The 21,736-nt window shown below is 48.2% G+C and overlaps 2 protein-coding genes across 2 annotated transcripts; one reads left to right on the top strand and one right to left on the bottom strand.

Moving 5' to 3' along the window:
• The first annotated feature begins 6,635 nt into the window (after positions 1 to 6,635).
• On the top strand, positions 6,636 to 14,847 carry Tex261 (testis expressed 261). The gene is made up of 6 exons (XM_042699740.1): positions 6,636 to 6,811; positions 7,739 to 7,818; positions 9,067 to 9,220; positions 11,024 to 11,091; positions 11,902 to 12,004; positions 12,174 to 14,847. The coding sequence occupies exons 1-6, from the start codon at positions 6,742 to 6,744 to the stop codon at positions 12,287 to 12,289; spliced, it is 591 nt and encodes a 196-aa protein (XP_042555674.1). The 5' UTR covers positions 6,636 to 6,741; the 3' UTR covers positions 12,290 to 14,847.
• Positions 14,848 to 15,061: 214 nt separating this feature from the next.
• On the bottom strand, positions 15,062 to 21,437 carry Ankrd53 (ankyrin repeat domain 53). The gene is made up of 7 exons (XM_042699717.1): positions 21,214 to 21,437; positions 20,902 to 21,031; positions 20,446 to 20,645; positions 20,177 to 20,184; positions 18,542 to 18,797; positions 17,999 to 18,119; positions 15,062 to 16,082 (listed from the first exon to the last, which is right to left on the bottom strand). Exons 1-7 carry the CDS (start codon positions 21,435 to 21,437, stop codon positions 15,411 to 15,413), a joined length of 1,611 nt encoding a protein of 536 aa, XP_042555651.1. The 3' UTR covers positions 15,062 to 15,410.
• Positions 21,438 to 21,736: the final 299 nt, after the last annotated feature.

The following is a 21,736-nucleotide window of genomic DNA, read 5'->3' as shown; positions in this document are numbered from 1 at the left end:
GTCCTCACTGTAAGACTGGGATAAGGCCCTCAAGTATGTCTCCTTTCAAGTGTCTTTCTGGATATTTCCTTATGTGTATGTCTGTCTCTCTCTCTCTGGTCTATCTCTGAGTGTGTGTGTGTGTGTGTGTGTGTGTGTGTGTGTGTGTGTGTGTGTGTGCGTGCACGCACACGCGCTCATGTTTGTCTCTCTGTGTTTCTATCTCCCTATGAGAGCCCACACACTCTGCTAGAGTGTGCCTCTACCCTTCTGTTTGTCTCCTTTTTTGTCTGTTTGCCTGCTTCTTTACTTATTCCATAAAGCTCTGCCAAGTTTTCTTTTAAAAAGGGTCTTATTTCACACACTGGGCATCTTCCTGCCCCCAAATAACCCACAGTCCCCAAGCAGGGTGTGCCACTGGAGTTGCAAATTCCAATAACTTCCTGTCCCCACTATGGGCACCATGAATGTGTTACGTCTATGATAAGGCGAGTTAGTGAGGACATGGCAGAGGTCCAGAGTTGACCAAAGCCAGAACCTTAAGCTGTATTCAATAATCCATACAAGGATAACTATAGAAGGTGATGAGAAAAAGTCCACAAAATTGACTGAAAGAGACCAGAGCAAACCTTATGGTTTCTATTGCCAGGCAGGCTGACCCAATTCAAAATGGAGCTTTTCCAAGTATTAGCTGTGTGGTTCTGAACAAAATATTAAGCCTTTCTGTGCCTTGGATTCTTATCAGAGATTTAGACAGTAATAGTTCTGCTCCAACACTAGATGTGTTAAATGGGTCAATTCATCCAAATCCCTTAAAGCAGTGTCTTGTACAGACATAACATTTAATGTCTTCTGTCGTTGATCTTAGCTAAAAGGCCAAGAAAACGTTCAGTCATTGATTTCTGAGGAAGAACTCCCCATGATGTTGAAATAGCTACTAGCTTTCCACCGACTTCCCTTATGAGACACTTGGAAATTATTCCCCATATACAGAGGCATTAAATGAAATCATATCAATGTGTGTCTGAGTACAAGTTAAAGGACTATGTGTAATGTTGAAATGAGATGTAGTTTCCCATGTCTGCTAATACTTAAGTCAACAATCTGACCAGCCAGCCATCTTTGCCTCCATAAACCCTTTCACTCTTTATTTTTTGTCAGCTGTGAGGCTTGAACTTAGACCCTGGGCACTGTCCCTAAACTCCTTTGCTCAAAGCTAGCATTCTACCATTTTGATCCATAGCACCACTTCCCAAATCCTTTCATTTTTTCTCTCTCCTTCTCTCTTTCTTTTCTATCTGGTTGGTCATGGGCTTGAGTTCAAAGCCTGAGCACTGTCCCTAAACTTTTCTGCTCAAGGATTAGCACTCTACCACTTCGAGCCACAACACCACTTCTGGCTTTCTGGTGGTGAATTGGAGATAAGAGTCTCATGGACTTTGCTGCCTGGGCTGGCTTCAAACAGCAATCCTCAGATCTCAGCCTCCTGAGTAGCTAGGATTACAGGTGCAAGCCATCAGTACCCGGCCCTTTCACTTTTGAAATTATATACTCAGACTGAGTGCAGGACCCTTGTGTTCCCTCTCACATCTCTTTCAAGGTTGGCCTAGGATTGCCCTTGCCCTCCCTGGCCCCCTGCTAGGCATGGTACCAAGGAGCATCTATCTGGTGCCTTGTTCTGTCCTTGGCTGGGTGGAGTAGACTGGAGCCAGTGCCTGTCACCTCTTCTAGCTACTGGTTTCTCATGGCTCTCAGGAAATTGTAGCTTTCCCTATCTGCTGTTGGGAATTTCAGATCCTCAGCTTTGGCTCTCCAGGGCACTAACCCTGTGGGGAGGTGACATTATGCTCAGCTACAGATAACAACACTGGCTGATCAAAAGTAAAAGTGCAAGTCAGGTGCCAGTGGCTCATGCCTGTAACCCTAACTGCTCTGGAGGCTGAGATCCGAGGATCAAAGTTTGAAGCCAGCCTGGGGAATGAAGGTCTGTGAAACTCTTATCTCCAATTATCCACCAAAAGCTGGAAGTAGGGCTATGGCTCATGTGGCAGAGTATTAGCCTTGATCAAAAAGCTAAGGGACTATGCCTAAGCCCTGAATTCAAGCCCCAGTACTGGCGCAAAAAAAGAGGGGGTGTGCTTAGCCTTCAGGGGAGCTCGTCTCCCTTACTTCAATTCTGGAGATAGGTGTGGATACTTAGATTTTCTCCATTTCTAGGACTGAACCCAGATTTTCTCACATGTAAACACATGTTCTACCACCCAGCTATACTCCCAGGCCTCTACATATGTAAGAAAAAGACTAATTAGCCACGCGCCGGTGGCTCACATCTGTAATCCTAGCTACTCAGAAGACTGAGATCTGAGGATCACAGTTCAAAGCCAGCCCCGGCAAGAAAAAAAGAAAGAAAATTGTTCTATTCTACTCTTGAACCCCATCTTCTTAGGAAGCAAGCAGTTACTATTTTCTAATGTATCCTGCCAGGGATATTCTATATAAAGAAATATATACATATGGTTTTTTTTTTGGGTCCGGTCGTGGGGCCTGAACTCTGGGCCTGGGCCCTGTCCCTCAGCTCTTCAGCTCAAGGCTAGTGCTCTATCACTTGACCCACAGCGCCACTTCCGGCTTTTTTTTTTCTTTTTGCTTATGTGGTGCTGAGGAATCGAACTCGGGGCCTCGAGCATGCAAGACAAGCGCTCTACCACTGAGCCACCTTCCCAGCCCTATACATAAGTTTTTTAACCCTGTCCCTTTGCTCTCTTTAAAAAAATAGTCCTCCATGGGTACATAAAAATATCCTCATTTATTTTTGTTTGTGTGACATGCCAGGCAGATGCTACACTGAACTACACCTCCAGTCTCTCATCCTTTTTTTTTTTTTTTTCTGGTTGTGGGCTTTGAACTCCAGGCCTGGGCACTGTCCATGAGCTCTTTTGCTCAAGGCTGTCACTCTACCACATTTTTTTTGAGTACCTATCCCTTTTATTTTTTATTATGTATATTTTTATTGTAAAGATATTGTACAGAGGGGTTACCATTACCTTAGCAAGGTAATGAGTCCATTTCCTACCGTCACTCTACCACTTTGAGCCACAGAACCACTTCTGGTTTTCTGGTTGTTAATTGGAAATAAGAGTCTTATGGACTTTCCTGCCTAGGCTGGCTTTGAGATCCTCAAATCTCAGCTGCTTGAGTAGATATAGGCATGAGCACCCAGCTCTCACTCATTTTTATTGTTTCTTATTAATATATATGTAGGTTGTTTTCAGTCTCTCATGGTGTTGAAGTTATGTAAATGAGCATATGGTCAATTTCAAGTCCTTCTTGATCTTATAGAATTTTTCCCTTTGTTTGAGATGATTTATTGATTCTTTTTTAGGCTCTTAGAGATGCTATTGGAAGACAATTTGGAAGTTACTTTTAATACTGTTTCAGACAGTATTGATGAGCATCCATAGATCTACTGTCCAGTTTGATACATAGATAGTCAGCCTAAGAGTGAAAACTAGGGTGCCTCTCCCCAACTTCATTTGCCTCACTTTCTGCCCAAGTCCCTAAACAATTGTTGTATTGAACATGGTTTTATCATTCCGTATTTGCATTTCTTTTTCTTTTTGTTTCCATTTCCTGGAGCTCATTTCAATAATATTATTTTATATGATCAGAAGTACATAAGCATTGTGCTTTTGTGTTCCTCTCCTAAGAATATCCTCCCAAGTCTCACTGTGTGTGAACGCCTAGAGTCCTGTATAAGTTATCATGTCCTGATGTATTTAAAACATTTTTTTTTGCCAGTCCTGGGGCTTGAACTCAGGGCCTGGGCACTGTTCCTGAGCTTATTTTGCTCAAGGCTAGCACTCTATTACTTGAACCACAGCACCATTTCTGGCTTTTTCTGTTTATGTGGTACTAAGGAATCAAACCCAGGGCTTCATGCACACTAGGCAAGCATTCTACCACTAAGCCACATTCCCAGTCCATCCTGGTGTATTTTAGATCTAGTTTGTCTCTCTGAGTTTGGCTTACCTCATTTAACATAATTTGTTCTAGGTCCATGCATTTCTCCACAAATGACATAATATTATTCTGTTTAAATTCCATGTGTATAGGTACCACATTTTCTTGATCTACTCATCTGTTGTAGGCACCAGAACCCAGAATACCTCTTAGAAATCAGCAAAATTCAGGAAAATAGACTCAAATCAAGATGCCTGGAAACCTGGAAAGGGTAAAGTTTTCATTTTTATTTGCACTAGCTTCTAATTGGATTTATTTTTTGGGGGGGGGGTCCAGTCATGGGGCCTGAACTCTGGACCTGGGCGCTGTCCCTCAGCTCTTCACCTCAAGGCTAGCGCTCTACCACTTGAGCCACAGCGCCACTTCCGGCTTTTTGCTTTTTGCTTATGTGGTGCTGAGGATCGAACCCAGGGCCTCATGCATGCAAGGCAAGCGTTCTACTACTGAGCCACCTTCCCAGCCCTTAACATTTCTTTTACTATGAACTCACAGCAATCTGCATTTTCTGTAACCCTTTCATCTCAGATGATGTAAGGCATTTTGCAGTTTCATTACACTCATCCTCATTTGTCATTATGGAAGGTAGTTATTAGATTTTTCACTAAATCTGGTTATATTATATATTAATAAAGATTCATACATTATTATAGTACACATTTAGCTCACTAAAATATGTAGATACTAGCATTTCAATGTGATTGCTTTGTAATTATATATGTGTGTGTGAAAGTATATATAACACATACTTTTATTGTCTGAATGGACCTTAGGTTTATAGAATAGTGACATTAAGTACATTCCCAACCATCTGTTAAGTTTTTAATCTTCTGGAACTGAAAACTTCTGCATCCATTAAATTATAACAGTTCCCCATAAGCGGCTGCTTCCGTTACACCTAGCAACCATCATCCTACTTCTGTCCCTATAATTTTGTGTACCAGATACCTACCTTGTGATTGGAACCATACGGTATTATTTCGCTTAGCATAGTCTTTTCAAAGTTCACCGTTCAAGTAATTGGTTCTTGCCATTTAACGTCAATGGTTTAGCATTGTCACAGTTTTCTTTTTAACAATAAGTAAGATTGGTTGTATTTATTTGCCAAATTTTGCTTATACTTTCATTCACTGATGGATTTTTGGTTGTTTCCAATTTTTGCTTAGTATGAATCTTGTTGCTATGAACATTACGGTGCAAATATCTCTGCTCTCTCCATTATGTGTGTGCATGTTGGTCCTGGGGCTTGAACTCAGGCCCTCAGACTCTTGCTTTGCTTTTTCACTCAAGGCTGGTGCTCTACCACATGAACCAAACCTCCACTCCTGACTTTTGGTGTTAACTGGAGAAAAGAGTCTCACAGATTTGTATGTCTGGGCTGGTTTTTGAACCCAAATCCTTATATCTCAGTCTCTTTAATAGCTAGGATTACAGTGTGAACCACCAGCACCTCCCAGGTAGCCTACTTCAACCTCCTGAGTGCTGGGCTACAGTTGTAAACCACTACCCTGGCTTACTTTCTCATCTCTTTCAGTTATATAGTCAGGAGATGAATTACTGGATCACATGGTATTTCTATGCTTGTTTTGGAGGAATATTAATTTATTTTTATTCATAAAAAATATGATTCTGGCCAGTCATGATGAAGCACACCTCATATCCTAGCACTCAGGAGGCTGAGGCAGGATGATCTAGAGGTCAAGGTCAGGCTGGGTTACATACACTACTGTAACCTGCGCTAAACAAAACAAACTAGGATTTGAAATAAGCCTGTTAGAATCCTGTTGTGCGTACTTTTTTGTCTACTAACTTTGGCCACTAGATGGGGGACTTCTCAACAAGAAGTGGGTCTTTCCTTGTACTTCCTCAGTAACTCTTAGGGGTGCTGTCTGCGCCTAAGGCACTCCCTAACTGAACTCAGGCCAGGACTGAGACAAGGCTAATAATTAAAGGCACTTTGGCCGGTTGCTGGTGGCTCACGATTGTAATCCTAGTTACTCAGAAGGCTGCTAGCCAAGGATCACAGTTCGAAGCCAGTGCAGACAGGAAAGTCCATGAGATTCTCATTTCCAATTAACCACCCCAAAACCGGGAGTAGAGTAAGTGGCTCAACAACACTCAGTGGCAGCCCTGAGTTCAAGCCCCAGGAATGGGAAAGAAAGAAAGGAAGAAAGAGAGAGAGAAAGAAAGAAAGAGAGAGAGAGGGAGGGAGGGAGGAAGGAAGAAGAGATGTCAACTATCCCTTGGTGCCAACTTTCCCACGCAGAACAATATTCGCATCGTCGAATCGATTTCCTTTATGCACTTAAGAGTATGATCTTTAGCAGGGATGGTTACCAGTGATGGCAATAGGAAGGCCAGCGCGCAGCCTGCACTCGGAGCCTGCGTAACAGAGCCCCGGGAGGAGGCCGGGGGTGGAGCGCCTCTCTCCTCGGCGGGGACCGCCCCTCGTTCAGGACACCGCAGCTGCAGACACCCTTTGTGCCCCGGGTGGTGGGGGGGGCGGGGGGGGGGGGAATTTGGCGAAGGCCCGGTAGCAGCGCTTGGTCCTCCGGGCCGGACGGCGGCGCTAGGGCGAGCCCGACCGAGGGCGGCGCTCGGGCCGGGCTCCTCTCGGCGGCGGCGCACGGCCGGCGCCCGTCCGTGGGGCGGGGACGCGGTGGCGGCAGTGGCGGCTCCGTGTCGCCGGAGCCCGAGCGCGCAGGCCCGTCCCGGCGGCCAGGGGGCGGGCGGGGCAGGGGCGCCATGTGGTTCATGTACGTGCTGAGCTGGCTGTCGCTCTTCATCCAGGTGGCCTTCATCACGCTGGCCGTCGGTGAGCGTTCGCGACCCGGGCCCTCGCGGGATCCCGCCCCGGCAGGCATCTGTGTTTCCCGGGGGTCGCGCCGCGGGCGATCGAGAGCGAGTCGGGACCCCCGGCCGGCGCTCGGGTCTCTGCGCACCCCACCCGGTGCTGCCCCCGCTGCAGAGCCCAGCAGCCTGGCCGGAGCGCGCCTCCTGCCTCCTGTCACAAAGTCCTCCTGGCAGAGCCCGGGGGAGGCTGACTTCAGTGTCCGCCGGTGCCCGCGAACCGCCAACCGCTCCCACTCTCGGGGGCCCCCGCGCCTCGCTTTTCCCTGACACCTCCGGCCGCCCCGTCCCCCTGATGCTTCGTACTCGGGCTCGCTGCCTTAGACACCCTTCCCCGATTCAACCGCAGCTGAGCTCCCACCTCGGGGAAGCCCTTCGTAGGAGTTTGGTGGCCGAGCAGTTTCTTCCTCTCGTCGCGGGGTAGCATTGTCTCCTCTGGGATTGCCCGACTCCCCTTCCTGCTGGTTCCCACCACCCATCCTGGGGGGGGGGGGGGGAACAGGGCCCTTGTCTGTCTTGTTCTGCTGCACTGTCAAGCCACTTGGCCCATACTAAGTGCCCTACAGGTATTGATTGAATAAGTGAATGAGATCGCGCTTTCTAGACCAGACGCGCTTTCTAGACCAGAGGTTAGCTTTGTGTGGAGAAGTGAAAAGCTTGACTTCCATTCATTTCTATAGTTTTTTTTTTTTTCTCTGTAGGTGCCCTGACCAAGTTCTGCCTTTCCACATTTGGAAAGGCAATGCAGAGATTGTTTGGTTTCTTGTTGACTTTCTGGAGTCTGTGAACAGTTGATGGGGATCCAGCTCCCTAGGAGGGAAGGGCAGGATGAAAGGAGTGACCCTGACTGATGTTCCTTCCCATCCTCCCATTCCCCCCCCCCCCCCAACAGCTGCTGGACTCTACTACCTGGCAGAACTGATAGAAGAATACACAGTGATCACCAGCAGAATCATAAAGTACATGATCTGGGTAAGTGGCAGCTTTCCTCAGGATCATCCTCACTCTTTTGTACTGCCTCAAGCAGGAATTGGATGCAGTTTGGCCTGGATGATGAGAACCTTTTCTGGGCTGTTTCCTCCTGCTATGGACCAGGGCTTCCCTGTCCTGAGCCCTGGCCCAGATCTTCCCTGCCTCCTTACCCAAGCGGCACTGCTTCACTGCAGACCTTATGCTGTTACTTAAGATGCAGCTAAGTGTACATTCTCTGTTAACAGGACCATGGCTTTGCCTTTGCTTGCTTGTCTCCCACATTCTATGCTCCTAGCCCTTAGAGGAACCATGAGCACAGTTCTGAATGCTTGTTCATCACCCTCTTTCTAATAGGGTTTATTGACTCCTTCCTAAAGGGAACCTCGTCTCTGGCCCTGCTCTCCTTCAGCCTCATGAGCAGCTTCTCTTCCTGCATACAGCACTTGCAGTTGTTGTCAAGGCCATGGGATTGATTGCTGGAAACCTGTCTAGATTTCCACCAGCTTCAGGGAGGGGTGAGGGTTGGGTGAAAGTGAGTATGGACAGAAGGAGTCCATTACCCCTCAATGCACATAATATCTGCAGCTACTTTAACTCTGGCCTGCGTTTGGATATTAATAGTGAGACAAGATAGTAGCTCCAAGTCTGGGGTTTTGTTGGAAAAGGAATTTGATCTTCCTTCCATGTTAAGTGCTGATGACCATAGGTCCTTCGGAAGTATTTTCCAAACTGTAGGCACGATTTATTATTGATATATAATTGATTCAGTAAGTCATATTCAGCTTTTTTTTTTTTTTTTAGTGGAACAGGGTGTAGGGTGCAGCTCTGCAGTAGAGCTTCTGCTTAGCTTAGCATTAGTATGCATATGGCCCTGGGTTTGATCCTCAGTACCCAAAACAAAAAAAAATTTTAAAAGACTAGAATTGAATTTGAATTCTGATCACATATGTATATGAGTGTTGTATGTTGGGATCATTATGCAAAATATTTTCCAAAACTATGGGTTGCTGTCAAAAATCCTTGACAAAATGATGTTCAGAGATGATGCCCTTACTTGCCTAGCCAGTACAAGGTCCTGTGTTCAAACCCTAGTACTAGGGGGGAGAAAGATATTTCCCTTAGGTTATTGAAAGTCTAGCTGAAATGAGAAGACAGAAGTATGAACTTAGTGCTGCTGAGAGAGGGAGGGGCAGGGAGTCTAGGCAGGTTCCCAGAAGTTCACGGCACCTTTGCCTCTGGTTGTTTCAGTTCTCCACAGCTGTGCTGATTGGCCTGTATGTCTTTGAGCGCTTTCCCACCAGCATGATTGGCGTGGGCCTCTTCACCAACCTCGTCTACTTTGGCCTTCTCCAGACGTTCCCCTTCATCATGCTGACCTCACCAAACTTCATCCTGTCCTGCGGTGAGAGGGGCAGGGTTGGGGAGGAGGGGTGGGGAGGCAGCTGACATGGATGTGTCAGCTCATCCTGGGCACTGAAGGGGATACAGAGGCGGCAGCAAAGCCAGGAGGTTCTCCAGCCTGACAGGCTGGTGGGGATGATGGACTTTCTGACTCTTTAGGATCCTAGCACCTGCCTAGAACTTGTTGGGATGAGAGACTCAGGCTGGAAAGCCAGTTTTAAGGAGGGCTTGGGAAGGGAAAAGAGGTTGTGGGTTGATGAAGCAGGGTCTCTGGCTGATTAGTTCTAGTCTGTAGGAAACCACTTGACTCATGATATCTGAAGTCCTTTGGCTTCTCATCCAGTCTTTTGGTTCAAAGTCATAGTCAAAAGTAGAGCCTAAGGGGACTGTGAGGCCCCTGCAGACACTGACTGGCACAAACACCTTCTGGCTGGCTTTTTCTAGTGAGTTCTCAGCACTCACAGCTCCCTCAGGGATCAATCCAAGCCTTCTTTAGCCCATTTTCTGACACCATTTCCCCTTTCTAGGCCTTAGCTACTCCAGAAATATCAGAGAAGTTGTTTCTGACAGGATTATAGATATTTGCAGATATAGTGAAGGTTTCAGAAAGCTTTTAGTCACAACATTGCCTTTTCTCTTGGTTAATAGCCAACCTATCGGTGCAGGATACAGATGGAGTAAGGGTGTTTTAGAGATACTTTTCTATATCTGGGGATGGGGAAAACCAAAAAAAAAAAAAAAAAGAGATTATGGGTAGGAGGCTATAGTTGAAAGTTTGGCTGGCCTCTTTCCCTGAGGGCCTGGCGTGATTTCATCTTGTGTAGGATTTGCATTTGTGTAGGATTTCCTCCCATGGAAACTAGACTCCTTCTGTGTCCTTCCAGGAAGGACCCCCCTGTATTCTCCTCCAAGCTCCTCTCTCTAGCTCTCTTGTCACTCAACCCTTTAGATGCCTAAGGAAGTTTTTCAGAAAGATCTTGTGGGCATCATTCACCAACATGGCTTCAGTATCCTTTACCCTTAGTATGTGGCTAGGTATAGCAGGGCTGTAGTGTTCATTTAAAGAGTTGAGTCACGTGGGAGAAAGCCATGGAGTTGCTGTGAGGGGTCAGATGCAGTGAATGCATTCTTCCCAGTGCCTGCTCTCATCCAACTTGGAGAATGAGCAGAGCTGACTCCCTCTGTGCTGCCTGTTCCCAAAATCTGCACACTTGTTCCTTTTTGTAAATGTACACACTGAGGAGGAGCATGTGGGACCAGAACATACCAATTCAGAGCCTCGCTCTGGGTACAATGTGGAAGGTCTTCCACAGTATTTTGAGGAACCCTAGGACTGGACTTTCTATTCCCAGGGTATGAGAGTCCCTTTATTTGATGAGGCCTTCTTCCTGCTGCCCAGTTTTGAGTAAAGTCCTATAAGAGGTTGTGGGGGAGGGAGGAGGGAGTGGAGTCTAGTCAGCTTACCTGTGACTTTCCTCCATCTACTGCCCATGAGTGAACTTTACATCCAATAAAAAGTAGGCTCATTATCACAACACTTTGAATTATGTAGCAAGGAAATTTCACTTTATAACATGCCAAAGCTTTCTTACCTCCCATCTAATTTTACTCATAATGCCCTCTGCAGTAGGCAGGTTAAGGCTGATTCTTTCATCTTGACAGCTGGGGAACTAAGTTGTAGATAGTTCTGTACTTGACTAGAACCATACTCTGATTTGGTTCCAGCTCCCCAGGGCCTTTTGAAATTTAAATGGCCAACTTTGCATTGAATCCTCCAAACTGACTGCCTCTATTCTCTCCACAGGCCTAGTGGTGGTGAATCATTACTTAGCATTTCAGTTTTTTGCAGAAGAATATTATCCTTTCTCAGAGGTAAGGTGTGGGGTTTACCTTGAGAACTTAGCTATGATCTGAAACTCAAGCCATTTGAAGATGATATATAGTATATTTATATATGTGTGTATACATATGTATGTTTGTGTGTATATTATATATATACATATATACGTTTTATATATATATATATAAAATGTATGTGCATGCCAGTCCTAGGGCTTCAACTCAGGGGTCTGGGTACTATCCTTGAGCTTTTTTAACCGTTAATTGGAGATAAGAGTCTCATGGACTTTCCTGTCTGGGCTGGCTGACTTAAAACCATGATCCTCAGATCTCATCCTCCTGAGAAACTAGGATTATAATCATGAGCCCCTGGTGCCCAGATAAGAATCATATTTTTAAAAACATGGAACATAATACAAATGATTTCTGAAAGCAGTGTGGCTGATAGGGGGAAGACATTGCTTCCATTATCCCAGTAAGTCCTTTGAGTCCCCTCAAAGGGTTACAGGGCTGGTCTCACAGAGCAGGGTGGGCTGTGGTCCTGAGCCTCAGCACCCCTCAGTGGACTGCCAAGGTTTCTTTTGTTTACTACACCTTATTATTCCAGTTTGAAGCCTCAGGGAAGAACAGTTTCCCTTCTTTTGGGAATGTGGTCACATTCATTCATCCTTATTGTCCATCTTTTTCCATTGAATTATCTGCATCTGAAAACGTCCTGTTTCCTATGTTCCAGTCCCTGTAGAGATGGGGCAGACACATGAGCACCATTCACCATCTCTAAACCCATAGTGACATCCCCAGCCCACCCCTGGCACCTTCAGGACACTCTTCTCTTGTTGCCAGGTCCTGGCCTATTTCACTTTCTGCCTGTGGATAATCCCGTTTGCATTCTTTGTGTCACTTTCGGCTGGAGAGAATGTCCTGCCCTCCACCATGCAGCCAGGCGGTAAGAAGGGGTTCCACATTGGGGAATAACAAGGCCCAAGTCAGTTGGGGGAAGCAGAGCCTAGCCCTATGATGAAACACTGGGACTCAAGAAAGGGTAAACAGTGTTTATGTGTATAAACACACACACACACACACTCTCACTCATCTTCCTGCCTGTGTCTCCACAGATGACGTGGTCTCCAATTACTTCACCAAAGGCAAGCGGGGCAAACGCTTAGGGATCCTCGTTGTCTTCTCCTTCATCAAAGAGGCTATTCTACCCAGTCGTCAGAAGATATACTGACCCCCTTGGGGAGGGTATGTGGGGACAAGATCAGGAGAGTTGGGCCCCTGGGCCTCTGTGCCAGTAGTGGCCAGGAGTCTGGAGGGCACTACTGCAAGCCAGGGCTTCCCTCCCCTCAGTTCTGAAGCCCCATCCCCACCCTCCTTGGGGCTCAGCTTGGCTCGGATCCGATGCTGCCAGGGGCTGCCAAAGGGCACCTGGAGGGTGGCAGAGCCTACTTAGCCAGGAGGCCATGTCCCTGGCCCTTCTCTCCCCCTCCAGTAGGGGCAGCAGGGCAGGGTCTATGAAGCTGGAGAAGGCTGATGATAACTTCTCTGGACAGATGGCCATAGGGACAGCCATGGCTTGGCATTTCCAAGAGAAATGGTTTTTTGCTGTTGAACTGTGATTTTTGTCTAATTGCTGGTTCCCATTTGAATAAAGATTCTAGGTGGCATTGTTTGCCTTAATACCCCAAAAGTTCATCTTCTTTTCTTCCCGCTAACCTTCTGCCTGGACTGGACCAGCTTTATACTGCAGGGTCTCCTCTTCTGGGCCTGGGCTCCCCCTTCCAAAGAAGCCCTTCTTGTAGCCCTTAGTGAGAAGGGAGCAGAGCTAAGCAGCAGAGCCTGGGTGCGGAGTGGGGTGGAGGTAAAGGCAGGCTTTCTCATGCACCTCCCCCTTCTTTCAGCTCTTCTTTCCCCAAGGCTCTGTGATTATCACACGCTGGGAATAGGAAAGGAGTCAGTTTAGGACTGGGCCTTCAGATGTACATGTACAGTATTCTATTTATGTCTTTATTTGAGGAAAGGGAGTGGTTTCTGGTAAAATTCTCTCTCAGGCTTCAAGAAAAATTAAAATTGGCTTTCAGGCAGCCTGGGCTATAGCCTGGTTTTTAAGACATGGAATTGTTGGGCTAGGCTGTTTGTCACTCTGAGCACACAAAGTCTCTGTTGTGTGTGCTCCTGGCTCCTGATATGAGAGCCTGTGCCACCTAAAAAGGCAGGCTACAGCATTTGTTGACCTTGCACTTACAACTACAGTGCCTTGTAAGTACTTAACAAACACATTAGAATGAAGTCTCCATGACAGCCGTCATCTGCCGTGTCCTATACCTCACAGTAAGGCTGGTAGGAACAGAGATGGACTGCACACACATGGCACCTTTAAGCCACTGGAAAGATGCGTGTGCTTGAAGATCTTCTGTGTCATGCCTGAAGTCCCTCCATGGCCCTTCAACTTTTCCAATTCTGTTCCCTTAACGGTTCCAGCCATCCCCTTTCCCTGGGAGGACTGGCACATTTTGGTCTTACAATGGGAGTGAGATTGCCAAGCCCTTTTCTGCTATGCAGAAAGGAGTGGAGAAGGTAGAGGGCACAAAACGATGGTGACAGTGGGCTGACAGTTCTCCTTTGCTGTCCTTTTCTTTGTTCTTCTCTCTGGTGGTGTGGTTTCACCCCTTACCTTCACTCTACCACCAGTCAGTGCTCCCCCATGACTTTCTAGAGACTTTTGTGGGCTAAATCCAGTGGAGTCCTACCCTAACCCTACCTGATCCCAACATCAGATGACATGTCTTATTACTGCCTGCTTCTTGAATCGTACTTTCCTGGTACTTCTGTGGCTGGCTGGCCCTCTACCTCTGGCTGTCCTTACAGTCTCTTGTGCAGGCTTCTCTCCTTGCCCCAGACATACTGGGGCCTCTCAGGGTTCTGTTTTGGGTCCCTGGGGAAGACCATCAATGTTGATGGCTTCAGGGACTCTGGAGGAACACAGCATTGACCTCCAACCCCAGCGTCCTTCCTGTCTTTTGAATCATAGTTCTGTCTCCTGAGTACACAGATAGCTCTCATCCATGGCCCAGACAGCATCTGCTGCTGTCCTCTACAACCTTGCCCTTTGGGGTACCTACCTTGACCCTACTATCACTCAAGAGCCAGATGGAGCATTTGCTTTCTATCCTCACATTCTGTTTCATACAGCCAGTTTCTGAAAACTGCCAAGTCTATCTTGCTAACATCTCTTGATTTGAGCCATTCCTACAGTCATCAACTTTTACCTGGTTTATTGAGGTACCCTCCTGTACTTATCCCATGGCCAGCTGGAGTTATCTTTCTAAAATGTACACTGACCAAGTCACTCCTAGTCTAAAACCTTCTATGGCTCCCACTGCAGGATAAAGTCCCAGACCCCTTAGCATGGCTTGAGACACATAGCAGCAACCCTGCTTACCTCTGGCCTTATCAATTGCCTTTTTTGCTTTGTGGGTCATCTTCTGGAATATAGATATACCATGGTTCTCTCTTGCAACTTTGGTTCTCCTTTCTACTAATCACATTGGTACTTTCTCAAGTTATGACTTAGATTTTACTTCCTCCAAGAAGCTTTGAATATCTCCTATCCCCACCTCAGTGCACCCCACAGATCATTCCAGGCTCACTTGCCTGCTTTATGGTCTGTCTCCCATTAGACTGTAAGCTCCTTGAGGGCAGGAACTATCCTTGGATTTTTTTGTATCAACAGTGCCTAGTTTGTCACTTGGCGCATGAAAAGCACTCAATAAATGTTTGTTTAATGAATGATCAATGATGTGTACAAGGGGACTACAGTTATCAAGGATGACTTCCTGGAGGAAGTTTAAGTCACTTTCATCTTTTCCTCAAATATACATGTTCTTCCGCCCTCTCCCCCAGATATGATGCCCATGCTTCCCTAACCTGCTGACCCCCCCCCCCCATGGCAGCTAGGAGCAAGGGATGGCACCCATAGTAGCAGGGGTGCTCATGCCAGGGTGACAATAGCTGTCCTTCATGCTGTATGGATATGTAGATGAAGAATGAGGCTTTGAGCCTACAGAAGGACATCCTGAACACAGGGCAGAATTTTCCCTTGGTGCCTTGATCCTGGAAGCCTTATCCCCATTGGGCTGGGAGAGGGGTGGAGGATAGCGTGCTGTGTAAATGTGGGAGCGCTGCCCTAATTTGTGAAGGAGGGAGGCCTGGAATCTGGGTTTGGGGGCGAAGGTTTCCTGTCCTTGAGCTTAGAAGGGAAGTCAATGGACACTGGAGCCTATTGTTTTTTTCCCTACACAACATGAATTACCACATTTCCACTGCCTCAGGTAGAGGCTACCAGTATAACTTTATGAGGACTGTGGAGGAGAGGGCAGCATTTGAGCTTGCAGTGCTAGCAGGAAGGCTTCGTCAAATGTCTCACGCAGGTTCATAGTCACACTGTCAATCCAGGTATCTTGGCCCACCTGCCGCTTCTGTGTCAGGTTCAGTACGCTTATAGGATGTAAGCCCTCGGGCACCTTCATCCTGTATGGCTGAGACTTTGGGAACAGCGAGTCAACTATCACCTTGAAAGGCAGCTGGGGCAGGGGTGCCACCCAGTGGCCATCCACAGTGTGCAGACTCATAAGGCCATGGGCATCCTGAATCACCTCTAGGAAGCTGCTGAAGTCGTGTTCCCTGTGAGGGTCTGGATGCACACCCAGGCGGATGCCCTGTGGGCAGCTGATGTCAGTGGGAGGGTGTGTAGCAGGGTTACTGCTATGATTCCATGACTTGGGCCGCTGATGGATGAGGAGTGGATTAAAGAGCTTAGGCAATATCTTAGGCTGCAGCAGTAAACTTTGCAGGCGTGCCTCCACAGTGTGGCGGACCCCCTTGGTTCCTGAGGTTGTTGAGAGAGCAAAGAATTGAGGTTGGGCACGAGCCTGTTGCATGGAGCTGGAGATCGGGGGTTGGCATTGTTTCTTGGAATGGAGCCACTTGCTGAACTCAGTGTCTCTCTGAATGCTTTGTTCTTTCTGCATCAACAGAAGGGGTAGAGGGCTGTTCTTGTACTTGTGTGAAGGAGGCCCTGTGGCTATAGAGAACCCTGAATTTGATGAGGGAAATGTCTGCCTTGTGGGAGCCTTGGAGGAAAAAGCCCTTGCTCTGAGGAAGCTGCTGGGCCAATGGGGGAGACAAAGCTTCACACCCTAATGAGGTGTGACCTCTATTGTCCTTGAAGAGGAGGGAGAAGCCCTTCCTGCCTAGGAATATACCAAGCTTTGTGAGACATCAAATCTTCTCCCCACAAAGGGATTCCTAGTCTGGTAATGAAGACATGTCCTGAAACAAGAGATTCTGGTTTGATGTGGGCAAGTAAATGAGAAGTACAAACTATTCCTTGACCCCAGAAGGAGAAAGTAAAAAGTTTGGAAGGCCTGGAGTTGGGGGAAGTGATGATCCTTGAGATATCTGGTGTGGGAGGATCCAATCAGTACTGCTCCCAGGCTGGGTGGTAGGTAATGACAGAGTTCTATCCTTGCTTCTACCTCAGTGAAACTTCCACCTGCCCCCAAATCTCTTCACCCTACTGTCTCAAAGTGTCTCACTTCCAGACTGTTGCTAAGCAATCAGGCTTTGGAGAGATTGACCCAGCTTCAGGAGCAGTTTCTGATTAGGCTAAGCCAATCATCCTAATTCCATCAGCCTTGCCCTAGACATGAGTAAATCAACATATGGCTTTCCAGTCATTGGAATAGAGTGGACACATTGGATACAATTGAGGCCATCGGAGATTCCCTAGCCAACAAGAGATTGAGTAGGTATCTGCAAGGGGCTTCTGAGAAGGGTTAGGGCCACAGGAAACAGATGGGCTTTGCCTCTTCTGGACATGTGTGTGACTATTAGTTTTGTGACAGAGTCATGGAATCCATGCAGAGAAATGCAGCTAGAATACAGCTGGAGTTGGGGAATAGTCACACAGTCCTAGAGCCCTCTCCACATTGAGACCCACTTAAAGATTGCAAGTATCTGTCTGGGTTTTCTGGTTGTTTTAGTTTGCATCCTGTGTAATTGTACTTGCTTAAAATCCATCCCAGTTCTAGTCAGTCTTTCATTAATATGAATCCCTGTCCATCTCTTAACTCACATCTGTGTGTGAGTGCTGGTGCTGGAGCTTGAACTCAGGCCTGAACACTGTCCCTTAGCTTTTTTTTTTTTTCTCAAGCTTGGCACTCTACTACTTGAAGCACAGCTCTATTTCCAGCTTTTTGGTGGTTAATTAGATGTAAGAGTCTCACAGACTTTCTTGCCTGGGCTCGCTTTCATCCATAGTCCTCAGATCTCAGCCTCCTGAGTAGCTAGGATTACAGATGAGAGGCACCAGTGCCCAGCTTCCAACTTCCATATGATCCCCAAGTTTGCTGTTTTCACTGCACATTGTGTTCCCATGTTCTCCTATGCCTTTCCACATGGCTTTTACTTCCATCAGGCCTTCCCTACTTTGTATTGCCAACCCACGAGGCTGCCGATACTCAAAGACCTGTAAGCATCCCTTCCATCAGAAGAGGGATCATGTCTTACTTTCTCCCTTGCCTCTAAGCTTCTTGAGTTTAGAGTGAGTGCTAAGTGTCTGTGGAGACATGAGTTCTAATAATAGGCAGGGCCCTGGCCTTATTAGAGGCTCTCATCCTGAGTGGGCAGTATCATCAGAAAGGCCTCATGAATACTTACTAATTTAGGCTGCTTTTGCTTTCTAATGCTACACAAGACCTTTGACCTAAAGAAGGAAGGAATTTCAGCAGAATAGAAGGGTGGGGTTCGGTGGAGGAGAGAGCTCCCACTCTGGGCATGAGTGCTAACCACTCTTGTCACTAGAGCAGGTAGGTCCCTACCTCTATGCCCACATGCCTGCATAGCAGCAGTGCCTGGCCCTGCCCGGCTTCCCTCTTACTTGGTGTTTTATCAGGTAGTTTTGCTCCATGGACATCAACTTGTTCTTGAGGTACTTCAGTTTCTCCATCTCACGGGCAAAATCCTTCTTATCATGTTTCCACATGGCATCTTTCAAGAACCTGGCACCAGGGTGAGGACATGTCACCACACAGGTATAGAGCTTCTACGCTGGTTAGGAGGACTGGTGGCTGCTGAAGGTATGGATGGTATGGGAGGAGCTACCAGAGTAGGGAAGAGCAAGATGACCCACTGACCAGAGGCCCCCTGGCATATTATATCCTTTGGAGAGAAAGAGGAAAGTGTCTCATGGTCTGATCATGACCCTCTGAAGGAGAAGCCTTAAGAATAGGACAGAGGGTGATGTTCAACCTCAAGAGTTAAAGCCTGGCAAAAGTCCTGCCAATATCTTGGGTGTAGAGCTTCCTCCACATGTGGTTCTCCAGACCTTCCTCATAAAAGGCTCAGCCTTGGGTGGGGTCTGGGGGGAGAGGGAAGCGGGTGGGGAGGGTTGGCAGGCTGCTGGTGTTTCCCACACCCTCACCGGGCACAGGAACGGTGGTTCCATATTTTGCAGTAGTCGATGGGCTTGCAGCCTGTGGCATCTCGGGCATGGACATCAGCACCATTCTGCACCAGGACCTTCATGCATGTCAGCATGCCATCACAGGCTGCCAGGTGCAAGGGTGTGGAACGGTTGTGTGTCACACTGTGGAGGGTCCCACCATGAGGAGAGAGGGCAGAAAGAAGGACAAAGGTACCTGGCTCATCAGATAGGCGGGTGAGCAAGCTTCTAAGGGCTCACTCCAGCACCACCTATTAGATGACCCTGGCCATGTCCCTTTACTTCTCTGGACTTCAAGTTGCTCTATGGTAGGAAGGATTAGACTAAATGAACAGGGAACATCTTTCTTTAGGAGGCATGTGACAGTTCAGAACTGCTGGAAGGAGACCTGGGTCAGTTCAGAGCTACCAACCTCATCTAGTCAAATAAGTCTGCCACATCTGCCCCTTCCCCTGGCTCTCAGGCTCTGCAGACCTGGGCCAGCTTCTTCCTCCAACTCATCCTCTGATCATGCCCCACTCACTCCCAACACATAGCCTTTGACTTGATTTTCCCTCTGCCTGGAACACTTTCCCCAGGTTCTTTGCATGTCTGGCTTACTCAGACTTTAAATTAAAATTTAAACACCTTCTTAGAGGTGATTAACTCTTCCAAAATAGATCCTCCCCACTCCATCATCCTTTTTATGCCTTTCACTGACCACATCTCATGTTGTATGAGAATTCTGTCCCATTACTTGTTGCTAATTTTCTGTTTCTGCACTTAGAATGTCAAGTCCCTTCATGAGAGAAGGGACCAGTACTGTGTATTAACTGCTAACCCGCAATTCTGAAATAGTATTTATTAGCTCATAGTACATAGTGTATACTCCATTTTTGATAATTTTAAAGGGATAGAACAGTTTATTAGGAATACTTGTTGACCCCCTCATCCCAAGTTTGAACTTGGCCTGGGCACTGTCCTTGCACTTTTTTGCTCAAGGCTTCCTGAGTACCTAGGGTTACAGGTGTGAATTACCAGCACCTGGCCCCAAAATGCACTTTTAATAGATAGCAGTGGGTCATTTCCATGGTGAGAATGACCTTTTTGATAAATATTTTAAATGAACACAGTCCATTATATGTCATGTATTTTCTCAGTTATCCTAAGAATTTATGCAATAGGTAAATTTAGTTGGGGACAGTTAACTGGGAATTAGAAACACCTGGGTTTCTTTTAAGAGTTCCAAAGCCCAGGACAGGAAGATGCCAAAAACATTAAGTCACAACCTTTGGAATGAAACACTAGCATTGATTTTGTTGTTGTTGTTGTTGTTGTTGTTTTGTGTGTGTCCGTGTGTGTGCACATGCACACATACTTGCCAGTACTGGAGCTTGAACTCAGCACCTCACAGTCTCACTTGGCTTTTTCACTTAAGGCTGGAGCTCTACCACTTGAGCCACACTTGCTTCTAGCTTTTAGTGCTGGAAATTTTAAATTTGAGATAATCTCATGGACTTTTTCTGCCCAGGGTAGCTTTGAACCTTGATCCTCAGATCTCCACCTTTTGAGTACCTAGGATTGCAGGTGTAAGCCACCAGCATCTAGCTAGCCCTCAAGGTGATTCCAATGTACGCATAGGCCTGGAAAGAGCAGTGAGGTTGACAGGTTGGGTGATTTGGCTAATGTCTTACTGTATGCTAGTAAATGGCAAAGCTGGAGATATAAACTGGGTATTTCTACTCCCAAAGCCCAGGATCCTAACCATGATACGACTGTGGGCTCCACTGCATTATATGGAACCAAATCCCTGTTCCCTTCCCCACTCCCCATCTTCCATGAACCTGCCGCTGGCCTGCCTGCCCAGGCTCCCAAACCTCCCTCCTGAAGCAGGCTGGACTCACGAATTGATGGCTGCCCCTTTCTGGAGCAGGTAGTCAATGCAGGGGACAGCCATGGTCTTGTTGTCCTTATGGATGACGAGGTGCAGGGGGGTCCGGCAATCGTCGGTGGGTAGATCGACAGGAAACTTGTATTCCTCTACCAAGACCTGTATACATGACAGCCTGGCACGCTGGGCCGCCAAATGGATGGCTGTGAAGCCCTGTGGGATTCGGGTTGGGCAGGAGAAGGCTGAGCGGGACGGGGGCCCGAAGGCCCACAGCCTGTGCCCGAATAGCTCATGCTCCTTTCCCACTCCTGCTGGGTGTCGGAGCACCCACCCCCTAATGGGCTTCCTACTCAAGGTGAATCGGAGCTCCACGCGTGCCCCATCTTTGTCCGGCGACCACAGTAGGAGGAACTCTTTTCGGGGTGTGCGGGAGGGACTTGGTTCCTGCTTCCACACTTCAAGGCGTTACCTTGTCATCGGCCAAGATTTCCTGGCGGTCCGGATTGATACAGAACCGCAGCCATTCTACGTTGCCCACCGCGGCGGCGAACAGCTCGGAGTACTTTCCAAAGGTGTGGTAGTCGGACAGCTCGCCGGGGCTGAGGGCGGCGCGGGGCGGGAGTGAGCGGGGCCAGGCCCGGCGGCCGGAGGAGGGGAGTCCGCGCGGCGAGGGCGGTCACCCGGCCGCAGCCCCGGAGGTGAGCTCGGGCCGGGCCGCCCCGGGGCGCAGCACCTGCCCCACCCCTTCCAGGGGCGCCACGCCGGGGGCCGGCCCGCCCACCTGCGCTGCTGGCTCGTGGAAGTACTCTGGCTCCACGTGAGCCTTCGCGGCAGCGAGACGTGCCGAGTCAGCCGCCCCTCCCTGCCCGCGAAGACAGACCCATCCCAGGGCCACGCCGAGGCCCGGCGGCTGAAGCTCCTGCCGTGCGCCCCCGACTCGGAAGGCAGCCGAGCGCGTGCGGCCGCATCCCCGGGGGGCGCTCCGCCGCCGCCCGCCTTCTCCATGGCGCGGACTCGGGGCCTCCGAAGGGGCTCGCTCGGCTCGCGGCGGGATGGAACCCGGCGCGCCCCGCGCCCCTGCCCGCCTCCGCGTGGCTCCGCGGGCCCTCTGCCCCGGAAACCGCAACGGCGCAGCCGGCGGCACGGCGTTTATTCGGATCGCCTAAGTAGAAAACAGAAAAGTTCAATGCGGAAATCACAATCACCGCGTCGCCGCCCACAGCAACCGGGGTCTATTGCGAGGCCACACGCATCGCACACATTTTCGGATCTCTTGGTCCTTTAGCGTTGTGTTACGAGCTAGC

Source organism: Dipodomys spectabilis, unplaced genomic scaffold (assembly GCF_019054845.1).
Source record: "Dipodomys spectabilis isolate Male_0828 unplaced genomic scaffold, ASM1905484v1 ptg000262l, whole genome shotgun sequence".
NCBI lineage: Eukaryota > Metazoa > Chordata > Mammalia > Rodentia > Heteromyidae > Dipodomys > Dipodomys spectabilis.
This window is presented reverse-complemented; position numbering and strand designations above follow the sequence as displayed.

Bases quoted from the DNA above. Each gene is read 5' to 3' on its own strand.
- Tex261 (XM_042699740.1), top strand. From the start codon at position 6,742: ATGTGGTTCATGTACGTGCTGAGCTGGCTGTCGCTCTTCATCCAGGTG. The intron at 6,812-7,738 runs GTGAGCGTTCGC...CCCCCCCAACAG, and splicing joins CTTCATCACGCTGGCCGTCG to CTGCTGGACTCTACTACCTG. The intron at 7,819-9,066 runs GTAAGTGGCAGC...TGGTTGTTTCAG, and splicing joins TCATAAAGTACATGATCTGG to TTCTCCACAGCTGTGCTGAT.
- Ankrd53 (XM_042699717.1), bottom strand. From the start codon at position 21,437: ATGGAGAAGGCGGGCGGCGGCGGAGCGCCCCCCGGGGATGCGGCCGCA. The intron at 21,032-21,213 runs GTGGGCGGGCCG...CGCCGCCCTCAG, and splicing joins TCCACGAGCCAGCAGCGCAG to CCCCGGCGAGCTGTCCGACT. The intron at 18,120-18,541 runs GTGAGGGTGTGG...CCCTGGTGCCAG, and splicing joins AACCACCGTTCCTGTGCCCG to GTTCTTGAAAGATGCCATGT.